The sequence below is a fragment of the Arachis hypogaea genome, chromosome 1 (genome assembly GCF_003086295.3).
Source record: "Arachis hypogaea cultivar Tifrunner chromosome 1, arahy.Tifrunner.gnm2.J5K5, whole genome shotgun sequence".
In the NCBI taxonomy this organism is placed as follows: Eukaryota; Viridiplantae; Streptophyta; class Magnoliopsida; order Fabales; family Fabaceae; genus Arachis; species Arachis hypogaea.
This window is the reverse complement of record NC_092036.1, coordinates 95,066,686-95,081,760: the sequence shown is the minus strand read 5'-3', so window position 1 is coordinate 95,081,760 and position 15,075 is coordinate 95,066,686. Positions and strand designations below refer to the sequence as shown.

The window sequence follows — 15,075 nt, the reverse complement described above, 5'->3', positions numbered from 1 at the left end:
ATTAAATTCAATTAAATAATCTAAACTTAACAAAAATCAATTTTATTAACGAAAACATCTAGACACGCTATAACTCCGATCACTATTGTGCGCTTTTTCATATGTAAAAGAAATATAAATAACGCTGTATTATTAAATGTTCAATATAATGTCAGGGACTGTCACAGGTTATCTCTGTGGACCAAAACGAGTAGCTGGAATATGGTCAAGGTCAACATAATTTACCCATTAATTATATATTAGTATAAACTAAAAAACATGGCGAATCTGAGGTAATATATACTTAATTATTTATAGCATCAGCATGCATTACACACCGTTGTTTGCGTCACATACTTTCCGAGTACGTTTTCATTTATTAATTTTGTTAATTAAATCCCAACACCAAATGGGAGTTGAAATATAAATTTCTGAGTGTTCTCATGCAACTTATCATCGAAAGATACCATGCAATAATAATGCATCTTTAGAGAGGATATATCTTTCCCATTACATACTTTCCACTTTCCAGCATCACAATATGTTTTCTGTACCACTATAATCTCGTCAAAGATAGTGAACACCACATGGCATATGCCTCTATATACCATGTGTGAATTATTGCTATTCTACTTATAATAATATATAGTAATAATAATTGTTGAGAAACATAATACTAACTGTTCATACCCTGGCCCAATAACGAAGGCCCAGGTCCAAATAAAAGGCCTAGTCCAAAGGATTAAGCCTAGCTAAGTACCGACCTTCACATAAGAAGTCGGTATCAACCACGACTTGCTCTAAAGAAGTCGGGCATGAGATTAGCTGGCAGATAAACACTCATTCAAGTGAGTAACCGCCCCTAAAATCTCTCTAACCGCTTCATAAAGCCATATCTTAACCTCTCTAAGATAATGGGACGGTTAACACCCTAAAGATACGGCACTACTCCAACGGTGGTTATTGGCTCACCACTATAAATACACTGACACCCCTCAGGTATCTCTAAGCCCAATACTCTCTAGACCTGCTAACACCCTTGCTAACTTAGGCATCGGAGTGTCTTTGCAGGTACCACCCCCCATTCACTCACGAATACAAGTCGGAAGGAGGCTCCAGCGTGCAAACCAGCTCGGAGACTACCATCCGCGGACGATTGGGCCAACTAGCGCCATCTATTTTATTAATCTCCGGTTACCCACCGTAACATTGGCGCCGTTGCCGGGGACCCGAGAGATCATCCATCGATGGCGGACAAATCCCACGAAGAAGGCCACGTGGAGACAGATTCTGAGCAAGAGAATCTGGACACTGGCAATAACGATACGGACCTCGCCCTCCACCAGGAAGTTGACAATCAGCACAGAGAAGGCACCTTCGGGGTAAAAAACCCGAAGGTAAATTCCTCAGATGGGCGCGAATCAGAAAAAGAAGGACCATCCCACGTAACTGAGCTCATGGGGTTAGTCCACAGCCGCCTAGAACAGTTAGAACAAGAGCGGGAGCGGCAAAAGGAAACTGAAAAGTACCTAAAAGAGGAGATGGAACGGCGAAAAAAGTTAGAAAGAAAACTCTTAAAGCTGGAATCCTCCCTCAAAAGTCACAACTCCCGCGACGAACGAGAAGAGCCGCCCTTGGGTGAAGAGGATCCTTTCAGCGAGGACATAATGAGGGCAAAAGTTCCGAGAAACTTCAAAAGCCCGGATATGGACCTCTACGATGGAACCACGGATCCAAAGCACCATCTAAGCAACTTCAAAAGTCGGATGTACCTAGCTGATGTTTCCGATGCTACGCGATGCAAAGCTTTCCCGACCACTTTGTCGAAAGCAGCAATGAAGTGGTTCGATAGCCTTCCCCCAAGATCTATAACTAGCTTCGAAGACCTCTCAAGGAATATTTTGATGAGGTTCTCAATCCAGAAAGACAAGGTGAAACATGCACCGAGCCTCCTGGGAATAAAACAGGAGGTCGGAGAATCTTTACGAGCCTATATGGAAAGGTTCAACAAAGCATGTTTGGAGATCCAAGACCTGCCCACAGAGGCAGTCATAATGGGGCTAGTCAATGGGCTCAGAGAAGGTCCCTTCTCACAGTCCATATCTAAAAGACACCCCGTTTCTCTAAGTGATGTACAAGAAAGAGCTGAAAAGTACATCAATATGGAAGAAAATGCCAAATTGAGAGACCTGAGTTGGCGACCTGGACCCCCTCACTCAACTAAAGAGAGGGAAAGGGAAGCCAAGAAAAAGGAAGAACTCGGTCTCGAGAGGCCAAGGAAATATCACTCTTATACTCCCCTAAAGGTTTCTATAGTGGATGTATACAGAGAGATCTGCAACACTGAAAGATTGCCGCCCCCAGACCCATTAAGAATAAAAAAGGGGGGAGCCGCAACGATTATTGCGAGTACCATAAAATATATGGTCACTCCACAAACGACTGCTACGACCTCAAGAATGTGATAGAAAAGCTGGCTAGGGAAGGTCGGCTTGATAGATATCTCATAGAAAGGTCGGACAGTCATGGAAAGAGAAAGCGAGATGATATGGATAGAAGAGACCCACCACCGCAGACCCCAGAGAGACATATCCATATGATCTCAGGAGGATTTGCGGGAGGGGGACTCACCAAATCCTCTCGCAAAAGACATCTTAAAAGAGTCTACCAGGTCGGGGAAGAGTCACCCGACCTTCCTACCATTTCATTTACAAAAGAAGATGGGAAAGGAATAATCCCTGGGCACGACGATCCAATGGTAATAACTATGATCCTAGCAAATGCCCATCTCCACAGAACCCTAGTAGACCAAGGAAGCTCGGCGGACATTCTTTTCAAACCTGCTTTCGACAAGCTAGGGTTAGACGAGAAAGAGTTAAGAGCCTACCCCGACACCCTATACGGATTAGGGGACACGCCAATAAAACCACTAGGATTCTTGCCCCTTCACACCACTTTTGGAAAAGGAGAAAAATCAAAGACTCTGAGCATAGACTTTATAGTCATCGACGTGGGGTTAGCATATAATGCCCTAATCGGCAGAGCTACCCTTAATCGGCTCGGAGCTGTGGTATCCACTCCCCACCTCTGCATGAAATTCCCGACCTCAGCGGGGATAGCCACGGTACGGGGAGACCAGAAATTGGCAAGGAAATGCTACAATGAAAGCCTAAATCTGAGAGGAAAGGGTAATAGAGCTCGGCGGCGCAAGGGCCAGAGAAGAGCTGCGACCACAACCGGGAGGAAGAACCGAAGAGATACAGGTCGGTAACGAGGAAGGGAAAAACACTTATATAGGAGCCAACCTAGGGGAAACTCTAAAACAAGGGCTGGCCGAACTCCTAAAAGATAATTCCGACCTCTTCGCCTGGAAGGCCTCTGACATGCCGGGGATTGACCCCGAGCTCATGTCCCACAAGCTCTCGGTCTACCCAGGGTCCCGACCTGTACAACAAAGAAGACGCAAGCTCGGCCCAGAACGAGCCCTAATAGTAGAAGAGCAAGTACAGGCGCTCTTGGAAGCCGGCTTTATCAGAGAAGTCAAGTACCCAACATGGCTAGCCAATGTAGTGCTAGTAAAAAAACAGAATGGTAAATGGAGAATGTGTGTCGACTATACCGACTTAAATAAGGCATGTCCCAAGGACCCTTATCCCCTACCAAGTATTGATACCCTAGTGGACTCCAGCTCGGGGTACCAATACTTATCATTCATGGACGCCTACTCGGGATATAATCAAATCCCGATGTATGAGCCCGACCAGGAGAAAACATCATTCATCACACCCAGAGCTAACTTTTGCTACGTGGTCATGCCATTCGAATTGAAGAATGCAGGAGCCACATATCAAAGGTTGATGAATAAAGTGTTTTCCCCTCACCTAGGGACCCTAATGGAAGTATACATCGACGACATGCTGGTAAAAACCCAGAAGGAAGTCGAACTCTTATCCGACCTCTCACAAGTCTTTGATACCATAAGGCTGCATGGGATGAGACTAAATCCCGCAAAATGCGCCTTCGCGGTGGAAGCATGAAAGTTTCTAGGGTTTATGCTAACACAAAGAGGGATTGAAGCCAATCCCGATAAGTGTAGAGCCATCCTAGAAATGAGAAGTCCGACTTGTTTGAGAGAAGTCCAGCAGCTCAATGGCCGACTTGCAGCCCTCTCCAGATTTTTGGCAGGATCGGCACTAAAATCCCTCCCACTGTTTTCCTTATTAAGAAAGGGATGCCAATTCGAATGGACTCCGGAATGTGAGGAGGCGTTCCAAGAGTTCAAAAAGTTTTTAAGCCAACCTCCTATCCTAACCCGACCAGTATCGGGAAAAGACCTCGTTCTATACTTATCCGTAGCAAACAGGGCTGTCTCGTCAGCCCTGATAAAAGAAGACGAGGTCAGACAACATCCAGTCTACTTCATCAGTAAAGTCCTACAAGGCCCTGAACTAAGGTACCACAAACTAGAAAAGTTTGCCTACTCCTTAGTAATAGCCTCACGAAGGCTACGACCTTACTTTCAAGCCCACACAATAAGAGTCCGTACGAATCAGCCCATGAAGTAAATCCTCCAAAAAACGGATATTGCAGGGAGAATGGTTCAATGGGCGATAGAGCTCTTCGAGTTCGACTTAAAGTATGAAACTCGGACGGCGATCAAAGCTCAATGCCTCGCCGACTTCGTGGCAGAATACACAGGGGATCAAGAGAAAAAGCCGACTACATGGGAACTCTATGTAGACGGATCCTCCAATAAAACAGGGAGCGGCGCAGGCATAATATTGGCAGATGAAAGAGGAACCCAGATAGAGGTTTCTTTAAAATTTGAATTTCCGGCTTCAAATAATCAGGCAAAATATGAAGCCTTGATTGCCGGACTAAAGTTGGCAGAAGAAGTCGGTGCTACAAAGGTGGTGATATACAGCGACTCACAAGTGGTGACCTCCCAAATAAGCGGAGAATATCAGGCAAAGGACCCTAATATGAAGAGGTACTTAGAAAAAACTTTGGAGCACCTTGGGCGCTTTGCAGAAACCGAGGTCAAACATATAACTCGGGATCTAAATAGCAGGGCGGATGCCCTATCCAAGTTAGCAAGTACCAAACCAGGAGGGAACAACAGAAGCCTGATTCAAGAAACCCTCCAGGAACCCTCAGTAGCAAAAATAGAAGATAAACAAGAAGTACTTGAGGTAACTGGCCTAAACCTCGGATGGATGAACCCCTTAGTAGAATACATGAAATTCGACATCCTCCCTAAAGAGGAGAAAGAAGCTAAAAAGATCCGAAGGGAAGCACAACACTTCACCTTGGTGAGAAATATCCTCTACAGAAGGGGGATATCAACGCCATTGTTAAAGTGTGTACCGACCTCAAGAACAACCGAGGTATTGGAGGAAGTACATGGTGGAATCTGCGGAAATCATCTCGGAGCAAGGTCACTCGCCAGGAAAGTAATCCGAGCAGGATTCTATTGGCCGACCTTGCAGAAAGATGCCACAGAATTTGTGAAAAAATGTCAACCGTGTCAGATGCATGCAAATTTCCACGTGGCTCCACCAGAAGAGCTTGTTAGTATCACTTCTCCATGGCCTTTTGCAAAATGGGGAATGGACTTGTTAGGTCCTTTTCCCCAAGCGCCAGGACAAGTCAAATACCTGATCGTGGGAATAGATTATTTCACAAAGTGGATAGAAGCAGAACCGTTGGCTACCATCACCGCCCAAAGAAGTCGGAGGTTCCTCTACAAAAATATCATCACAAGATATGGGATACCTTATTCCATTACTACAGATAATGGGACCCAATTCACCGACGCCACCTTCAGAAGCTTAGTAGCCAGTATGAAAATCAAACATCAGTTCACCTCGGTGAAGCACCCACAGGCCAATGGGCAAGCCGAGGCAGCCAACAAAGTCATACTGGCAGGGCTAAAGAGGAGATTGCAAGAAGCAAAGGGAGCTTGGGCTGAAGAGCTTCCTCAAGTGCTACGGGCCTACAGGACAACCCCCCAATCCGCCACGGGAGAAACACCTTTCCGACTAGTTTATGGCGTAGAAGCCATGATACCAATAGAAATCAATGAGCAAAGCCCAAGGGTAATTTTCCACGATGAGGTCGGAAACATACGGAGTCACAAAGAGGAACTCGACTTGCTCCCCGAAGTCCGAGAGGACGCCCAGATAAGAGAAGCGGCGTTGAAACAAAGGATGACTACAAGGTACAACAAAAAAGTCATTCGAAGAACATTTGCCCCGGATGACTTGGTCCTAATCAGAAACGACATTGGAGTCAACAAATCAGGAGAAGGAAAGCTCGCCGCAAATTGGAAGGGACCATACAAAGTCAACGAAGTTTTAGGAAAGGGTTATTATAAAGTAACCGACCTGAACGGCACCGAGTTACCAAGGTCGTGGCATGCTTGTAATATGAAAAGGTACTACAGTTAAAAGCGAACTCTACTCCCTGATGTACTCTTTTCCCAGCTTCATGATTTTTTCCCAAAAAGGGTTTTTTCTGAAGAAGGGTTTTTAACGAGGCATTACAGTAGAGGCTAAGGAAAAATAGGCTATAAAAACCCTTAGTAGCAAGAAGGTACCTCCCCAATTAATAAAGATCTTTTTCATCTACGATATCTCTTATAAAATCCTTTTTATTTTTTAAGTCTTCCTACGAAATGCGCCGACTTAAGCTCGACAAAACGTGAAAATCCCATGAACCGACCTAAATGGTCGTCAGGATAAAACGACGAGGTACAAGTCGGTGTAAAGAGGTTATAAGAAGTCGATCGTAAAAACTCGGGAACAAATCCGACTCATAAGTCGAAACGAGATCCCGAGTAGAAAAGCTCGGGAATACTTCGATCCATAAATTGGAGTGAAGAACCGAGTAAAAGAAAAACGCATCGCAAAAATAACCTAAGTCATAAGAACTCACTAACACAAAGGTGAGCATGAGGAACAACAAAAAGAGATAGGAAAACCTAGGAAGAAGTTTAAAGGCTGTCCCAAAAGTCCTTAAACGAAAAACATGGGAAAACAAACAAGCCAAAAGGAAAGGTTTTCAAGAAAAGGTCAAGGGGAATTCAGAAAATCAAAAAGGCATACGCGCATAAGGTAACTTAAACCTTTATCCAAAAAAAGGGGTATTTATTTTTGTTAAAACCCTTATTAAAAAGGGTACGCATAAAATATTTTGTTTACAGCCTCAAAAGACCAAAGAAAATTGTTCAAATGCCACCAATAAAGAGTTTAAAAACGGGGGCCCACAGGCCGGACCCATATAGCCACAAATCATTTTTTAGAAAGATCACCACCACCGGAATCAGGAGGAGTGCCACCAGAGGTATCCATGGGAGATGAAGAGATAGGAGGAACTACTGAAGAATTCGGAGCATCTTTAGAATGAGAAGGGGACTCAATAATCCTCTGCCCCCGAGTCTTCAATTCTGACTCGGAAACGATTACGGGGGCAGGAGGATCCACGATGGCACCATCAATAACAACTTTGTCAGGATGTAAAGGAGAAAGATCCAAGTCGGGAGCAATTACCCTGACTTGCTCCAAGAAAATCCTCCAAGACTCCTCGGCGCCATCAGCAATTGAGTCCTCCAACTCATCATATGCCTTCCGAGAATTCAACAGATCATTCTTCACAGACACAAGATCTTTGAATAAACTTTGATAGCTGGCCTGCGCTGTCTTCCTCAACTCCATCTCCATGTTATACTGGGCCTGCAAAACCTTCCCTTTCTCCCGGAAGGTATCTCTCTCCTCCCTCAGCTTGGCGATCTCCTTCTTCAACTCTCCCTCATGCTCCTGATATGAGCGAAGCCTTCCCTCCAGCTCCTCGACCTTCGAGGTCGTCCCTAAAGAGCTGAGGGGGGCCTTCTCAAAAATATCCAAGAGCTTGCCACAAACCCCCGCCGCCTTGAGACTCTCCTCGACCATAGTGGTAAGGTAGCTCCGAACAGACATATCATCCATGCCTATACGAACATGGGGATAGATATTCTTTCGGACAAACTCAATAGCATCCGCCTTAACCTCACTAGAAGCACCAGACTCTAAAGTCTTGCGCTTCTTTGGATCAGGGGAAGGTCGGACGACGGGGAGCGGTTGAGGGGGAGCTGAAGAAGAAATTACAATGGGCTTGGAAAGAGTCCCAACGTTCCGAGGAGGAGGAGGAGGAGAGATAACCCTGGCACCACCGGCCCGAGCGCGAGACTTAGCCTTGGCCTCCTGGACTCTCTGAAAAGATTCTTGAGCATTTGTCTTAGCCATTTCTGAAAAAGAAAAACAATAGCTAAGGAATCAAACAAGTCGGAATGATCAGTCGATAAGTCGGAAATTAAAAACAAGAAAAAGCTACCTAGCTGCGCCTGGATAAAGGTCGGAGACCCTTGGAGAAACTTCTTAGTATCCAAATATGGGGCCCTCCCCCACACTTCTCGGAGGAACCCCACAATGGCAGCCTCTACTTCATCCAGGTCATCCAGACTATATTTCTCACAAGGGGAGGCCTCCAGCCAGTATAAGGGAAAGCAAGGAGAAAAGTTATCATCCAGAAAAAAGGGGTGGTGACCCTCTACAGCTTGCACTTTGAAAAAATAATTTTTGAAGTCATGGAAGGATTCGTCAAAAAGGGTGAAAATCCTCCGACCTTGTATGGCTCGGAAGGATACCCATTGCTGTTTGTTGTTTAGCCCACTAAAGGGCTTAGTCATATGGAAAAGAAAAAAGAAAATTCTCAAAGAAGTCGGGAAGTCCAAAGCTTGACTAATAAATTGATAAATTTTCAGAAAACCCCAAGAGTTGGGGTGAAGTTGGGTAGGGGCAACTCGATAGTGGTGCAAAACAGACATCTCAAAATCCGAAAAAGGAAGAAAAACACCCAGACGGGTGATCATACATTCATACATAAAGAAGAAATGAGAAGACACCTCAGTGGCCCTCCCAAAGCAAACCCGGTCTTCTGGACCCGGGACTACCAACTCATACTTCGGCTCGTCATCCTCAGAAACACAAATCCTGTGGTGAGTACGAAGATGAGTAATAAACTCCGCATCAACCAAAGGTTCCTCTCCTAGGACTGTGACATCAACCTATTGAGAAAGAGCTTCTACAGAAGACATTTTTCTAAAAATACGACGAAAACCTACAAAGGAAAAAGGAAAAAGAATCAAAAACGAAAGTCCCTAAGGGGATACGAAAGGCTACAACGTCACTTCTCCCTCTCCAAAGAATATAAAAGCATGCAATCACAAAGCATGTCATAAAGGTAAAACACTAACCTTTATCCGAAAGCAAAGGTTGAAAGAAGCAGAGGTCTCCGAACGAATGCAGCACGAACAAAGCAAGAAGAAATTTGAAAGGTTGCAGAAACGGAAAAATGAAAGAGAGGGAAAGTATTTATAAACATGCTAAGGGGCATAATGGTAAAAACGGAGCAGTCATTAATGAGAGTGCACCGTTACCAAAGCCATCAATCCCTAAGTGCATCCCTAACGGACACGACGCTTGAATAGACGTAACTGTCAGAAACAAAAGGTCGCGAAAATCACGTCGGTTTAAAAACCTGTGTTTTCTCCAAGAAAGTCGGCTACGAACCCGAGTTAAATACTTGAACCCAAGCCCTAAAGAGATCTTGGGCTCAAGTAGGGGTACTGTTCATACCCTGGCCCAATAACGAAGGCCCAGATCCAAATAAAAGGCCTAGTCCAAAGGATTAAGCCTAGCTAAGTACCGACCTTCACATAAGAAGTCGGTATCAACCACGACTTGCTCTAAAGAAGTCGGGCATGAGATTAGCTGGCAGATAAACACTCATTCAAGTGAGTAACCGCCCCTAAAATCTCTCTAACCGCTTCATAAAGCCATATCTTAACCTCTCTAAGATAATGGGACGGTTAACACCCTAAAGATACGGCACTACTCCAACGGTGGTTATTGGCTCACCACTATAAATACACTGACACCCCTCAGGTATCTCTAAGCCCAATACTCTCTAGACCTGCTAACACCCTTGCTAACTTAGGCATCGGAGTGTCTTTGCAGGTACCACCCCCCATTCACTCACGAATACAAGTCGGAATGAGGCTCCAGCGTGCAAACCAGCTCGGAGACTACCATCCGCGGACGATTGGGCCAACTAGCGCCATCTATTTTATTAATCTCCGATTACCCACCATAACACTAACCAAGTTAATTATTTAGTTTTCGTAGCTCCTTCCTTGAAGCTAAGAAGAGGCTCTAGAACTCATAAATTTCAAGTTAATTTTCTCTTAATTATTTATACTTGTGGAACTCGTCACCTAATGAGTGTATACATAAAGAGAAAGTATTGTTATTCAATATGTTTTAGTAGTGTATCGTTGTATACATCGGATTGCAATAGTTATTAAGAAAAAGTTTGATATGCATGTTGTTTCTTTTTCTTTTTAAAAAAAATATTAGAGAAAATTCTACTTCCTGGGAGATATTAAAATAATATTTTTTATTTTATAAATGTATATATTTTTTTTAATTTTTAAAAAATCTCTTCTTTAATCTATTTTAAATTTTTTGTACTAATTAATGCTAATTAATGCTAACTAATGTTAACTAATAATTAAAGACGCTGAAAATATCTTTTTATAAAGATATTTTTTTAATAATTAAAATTTAATATTTATAATCGATTAAATCGTGTTATTTTTGTCAAAATTAGACTAGATAAATTGATTTGACCAAAAAATGGTGAATCAAATCTTGAACTGGTCTAAATTAATATTATTTTTTATAGAAAATGACTACAATATTTTATTATAAAAAATGACTAAAATACTTTTATTATATATATTAATTTTCAAAATTCTAAATTTTAGTCCTTTATTTTTCTATCGTAGAGTTAGGATTTAGAATTTTAAATATATATATATATATATATATATATATATATATATATAAGAGTATTTTAATCATTCTCTATAATATGCGTATTGTAGTCATTTTTTATAAAATAATAATATTAATTTAGATTAGTTCAAGATTTGATTCACTATTTTTTTGGTTAAATCAATTTGTCTAGCGTAATTTTGACAAAAATAACATTATTTAATCGATTATATATATTAAATTTTAATTACTGATAAAAAATATCTTTAAAAAAATATATTTTAGGCGTCTTTATTTAAATGACTCATTTATAAAATTGAGAAAAAAAATTTTAATATCTCAGGAGTGAAATTTTCTCAAAATATTAATATGGGTTCCAGAATTTTAGTCTTAATATCAAGTCTACTATCCTATCTAACTCGAAGCTATGTCTGCTAAATTGGAGAAAACTTTGTATTCAACCGCACCTACTCAATCTAACTTCTATTTTATGAGTAAAGTAGTCAGATCCAAAACAACAACAAATTAAATATGTCGCTAATAAAATTAAATCCCATGTTCCAACATTAAGAAATAAGAAATTCCAGTTAATAACAACTAGTAAATTAAAGATATACCTTTCATTATTTAAAATATAATAATTGCTCGGAACACACACATCAACCATTGCACGAAGACATACATACAATACAAACAAGGAAAAGTCTAGGGGGCAGCAGTTTTATTGAATTTTGTCCAGCATGTAACCAGCAGAAAAAGGTGAGCCATTGGATGAAATCTCACACCAATCTCACACCATCAAATCATCATTGATGGCTAGTTGATGGCTAACAATCACAAAAATTGCTGGTCCCTAGCATTGCTCTACAAACAAAAGCACATGTTTAGTTTTCTTCTTTAAGCAAAAAACAATTTTCATAAATTTGCTTTTAAAATACTGAAATAAATACTTTCAAGTTACAACACATTTTAAGAAAAAACACAGTAAGTAAGTCTCCCAAATCCAAGAGTAAAGAATGAGCTGATGGTGATAAATCTAAATAATAACAATTATGTTATGTATACAATAAAATCAATTTTTAAAATTATTTATTAATATAAAATATATATTAAAAATAAATTTAATTATATATATTTATGACTAATTTTAATATAAAAATAGCATCTTTGAAATAATAAAGAGCCGCTTAACGTATAAACAAAATAACAGAAAACGACAAACTGCTACAAGAAGTAAACGTCAACCATGGCACCTTGCCACTCATCTCATCATCACTTATAAATTTCTTCAACCTTTTTTTTTCACCTCATTCACTCTTCACATAGAGCATCCATGGCAGAACCAACAGCTTCAGTGACGCTTCTCATAGCCAGCTGGTTAACACCTTCTTCCCTCTTCATCTTTGTCAACCTCGTCATTGGCACCATTGCCATCACCTCCCGCTTCACCTCCTCCCCCAACAACCGAATTCAAGAACATGAACTCCAACACCCTTTCACTCGCTCACCCTCCCTCCTGCAACGAGTCAGATCCTTCAGACTCACTCATCAATACACCTACGACACAACGCCGAGTACTGCCGAACCCGGCGAGTTCACTCAGCCTCAACTCGTTCGAACATCCTCGCTTTTGGAACGAGTCAGGTCCTTCAATTTCAGCCTCCACAAACACGAAACCACGGAAACATCACATGCAGAAAAAACAGATCATAACCAGTCCCAGGCCCAGGCCCAGGCCCAAACCAACCAACCGGAATCCGAAGAGCCGGAGAAACCGAAAGAAGTACCGCAGCTGAGACGAACTCCGTCGCTGTTGCAGCGCCTTCAGTCTATGAACTTCTCGCGCCTCTACAGAGGAGAAGAAGAACCCGAACCAGCCGAGGCAAGTGGTTCGGGTTCGGATCCGAGTCGGAAGGATGCTGAGATGAGGAAATCAGCGAGCGAGAGGGGGCATAGCGAGCGGGTGGAGGATGAGGAGTCGGTGGAGAGGCGGAGGCCGGCGACGACGAGGGAGTCGACGGGTGAAGACGAGGAGGTGGACGCGAAAGCGGACGATTTCATAAACAGGTTCAAGAAGCAGCTGAGGCTGCAGAGGGTTGATTCCATTCTCCGTTACAGAGAGATGCTCAGAGGAAACTGAACTCAACTACGACGCTTTTGGATTCCGCCATTGACGATGCAATGTGCGATGCTCAGCGAGTAACGTATTTTGTCTTATTTGCGTCGGGGAAAAGACTAAAATGCCCTTCTACACCATTAGTAATTGTGTGTCTTCACTCTTCATAGAGAGATACATAGTTGGGTGAAGTTATTATTGTACCAGATCAAATTAATGAGAGTAGGATTATGTTGATGATTAATTATAGGTGCTTCTATATATCAGATTGTATTGTATGATCAGTAATAAAATTAAAGTATCTTCTTCTAATGTACTTGTCCTATAATACCTATATTATTAGTTCTCTGCATATTTTAAGAGTACTTGAAAGCTAATAATATGATTAATTTTTTGCAACTAATTAATAATTGATATTTACCTTTTCCCTAAAGAATTTAATTTCGGATTTGATGTGTATTTTGCGTTTTGATTATCATTTGTCCAGTTCATCCCTTCTTTTTCTCTACCAATTAATTAAAAGCCTTTTTCTACAATGTTGCATTGTGATCAGCAAAAGAAATCAAAATAATTACTCTACACAAAATAAGTTAGGACAAACTATGGTAAGCATTTGTAAATGATGAATTAAAAATATGTTAATGGTTAGTAAAGATTTTCACGGTATTTAAATATGTAAAGCATCAAGCATGTGACAGAAGGTGGAGGAACTTAAATTATATTCTCTTGATGATTATATTGAAGAATACTAGATATCTCTTAAAATTAGCTTAATTATGTTTTTTGTTGTGCTTGTAAATACATGCAGTAGGTCGGTCATAGATTTCTGCATGCGTGCTCCTTCGGAACAACTTTATTATAATTATTAATTATCCAAAAAAGTTGTGTGCTTTGAGAAAGATGATGGATGCAGGACTACTATGCTATTTGGATAAGTTTGCATGAAAAATAGAAAATCTGTTGATTCTATTCTAATCACACAGCTAATTATGTCTTGTCAAGATAGTAGCTAGCTGTGTACAACATGAGAAAAATTAATCATTGTATATTTATAAAAAAAATTAGTTAATAATTAAATTTTAATGTACGTATAACATCCTTAATAAAAAATAAAAATAATTCACTTGGATTAAGTAGACAATGCAAATATATCCATTCTTTTCTTTTTCAAAAAAAGCATGTGTTTTTACCACCATTGTAGTGTATAGAAATATTAGAATGAAAAGGAAAAATATTTGATATTATGCATGTAGTCTGCCTCACAAGGCACAAACGGAGATTTTTTATTTAAATATTTTATTTATAAAAATATATAAATAGTAAGATATTTATAAAATTGTATTATTTTGAGTGTCAGTACTTAATTTTTGTCTTAATACATATCTAAAGTACACCTAAAATATGTCATTCAGTCACAGAATAGAATCTTAGACGTCGAGATATGGTTATACCCTCAGCGTCCGAAATGTGTCTCGTAATATAATTATGTAAATACCTCATAGTTTATTTATTTTTTAAATAAAATATCTACTTTATTTAAATAAAAAAAATTCCACAAGCGGAAACTTGTATTTATTTATTTATTTATTTTTCAGACACATATTATTCAGTGTATTGGACTATTGGAGTATAGCTAGTTAAACTAACTGAGATTAGTTATATTCACTGTGTCAGGTTGTTAGTTTGTTAGAGTGTGACTTTTCTGAACTCTGGTGTAACAGTTTTCAGTCTAGCGCTCAAGTCTGGTAGTGATCGGCTTCTATAAATAGCTGTGGCTATTCTCTCTCTGCTTTAGCTATTCCAGATTCTGATTCCTCTCTGCTCACTTTAGTTTCTTCACTGTTACTTTCTGCTGCATGACTCTGATATCCAAGGATCTTAGAATCCTGTCACAGTGAATCTCCAACATCACGTGCATTTTCATGGTTTACTCAAATACGATTCACGACCGCAAAACCTAGTGGGCTATGATCAGCAGAATCTATTTGAGCATCCGCCCAATTTTATTAGTCTCCTAAACCCAAGAAAGTAATAGATAGTGCACCAGGCCCAAAATATGGGCTAAAGAAAGCAAGGAGAAAAAACATATAGTTGGGCTTCAACCCC

The 15,075-nt window shown here is 40.7% G+C and overlaps 1 protein-coding gene across 1 annotated transcript; it reads left to right on the top strand.

The window, feature by feature from the left end:
• Window positions 1-11,594: 11,594 nt before the first annotated feature.
• On the top strand, window positions 11,595-13,281 carry LOC112697123 (uncharacterized). Its single transcript, XM_025750160.3, has one exon. It carries the CDS (start codon window positions 12,187-12,189, stop codon window positions 12,991-12,993), a length of 807 nt encoding a protein of 268 aa, XP_025605945.1. The 5' UTR covers window positions 11,595-12,186; the 3' UTR covers window positions 12,994-13,281.
• Window positions 13,282-15,075: the final 1,794 nt, after the last annotated feature.

What these genes read in the sequence shown, in the direction of transcription:
- LOC112697123 (XM_025750160.3), top strand. Translation starts at nt 12,187, where the DNA reads ATGGCAGAACCAACAGCTTCAGTGACGCTTCTCATAGCCAGCTGGTTA.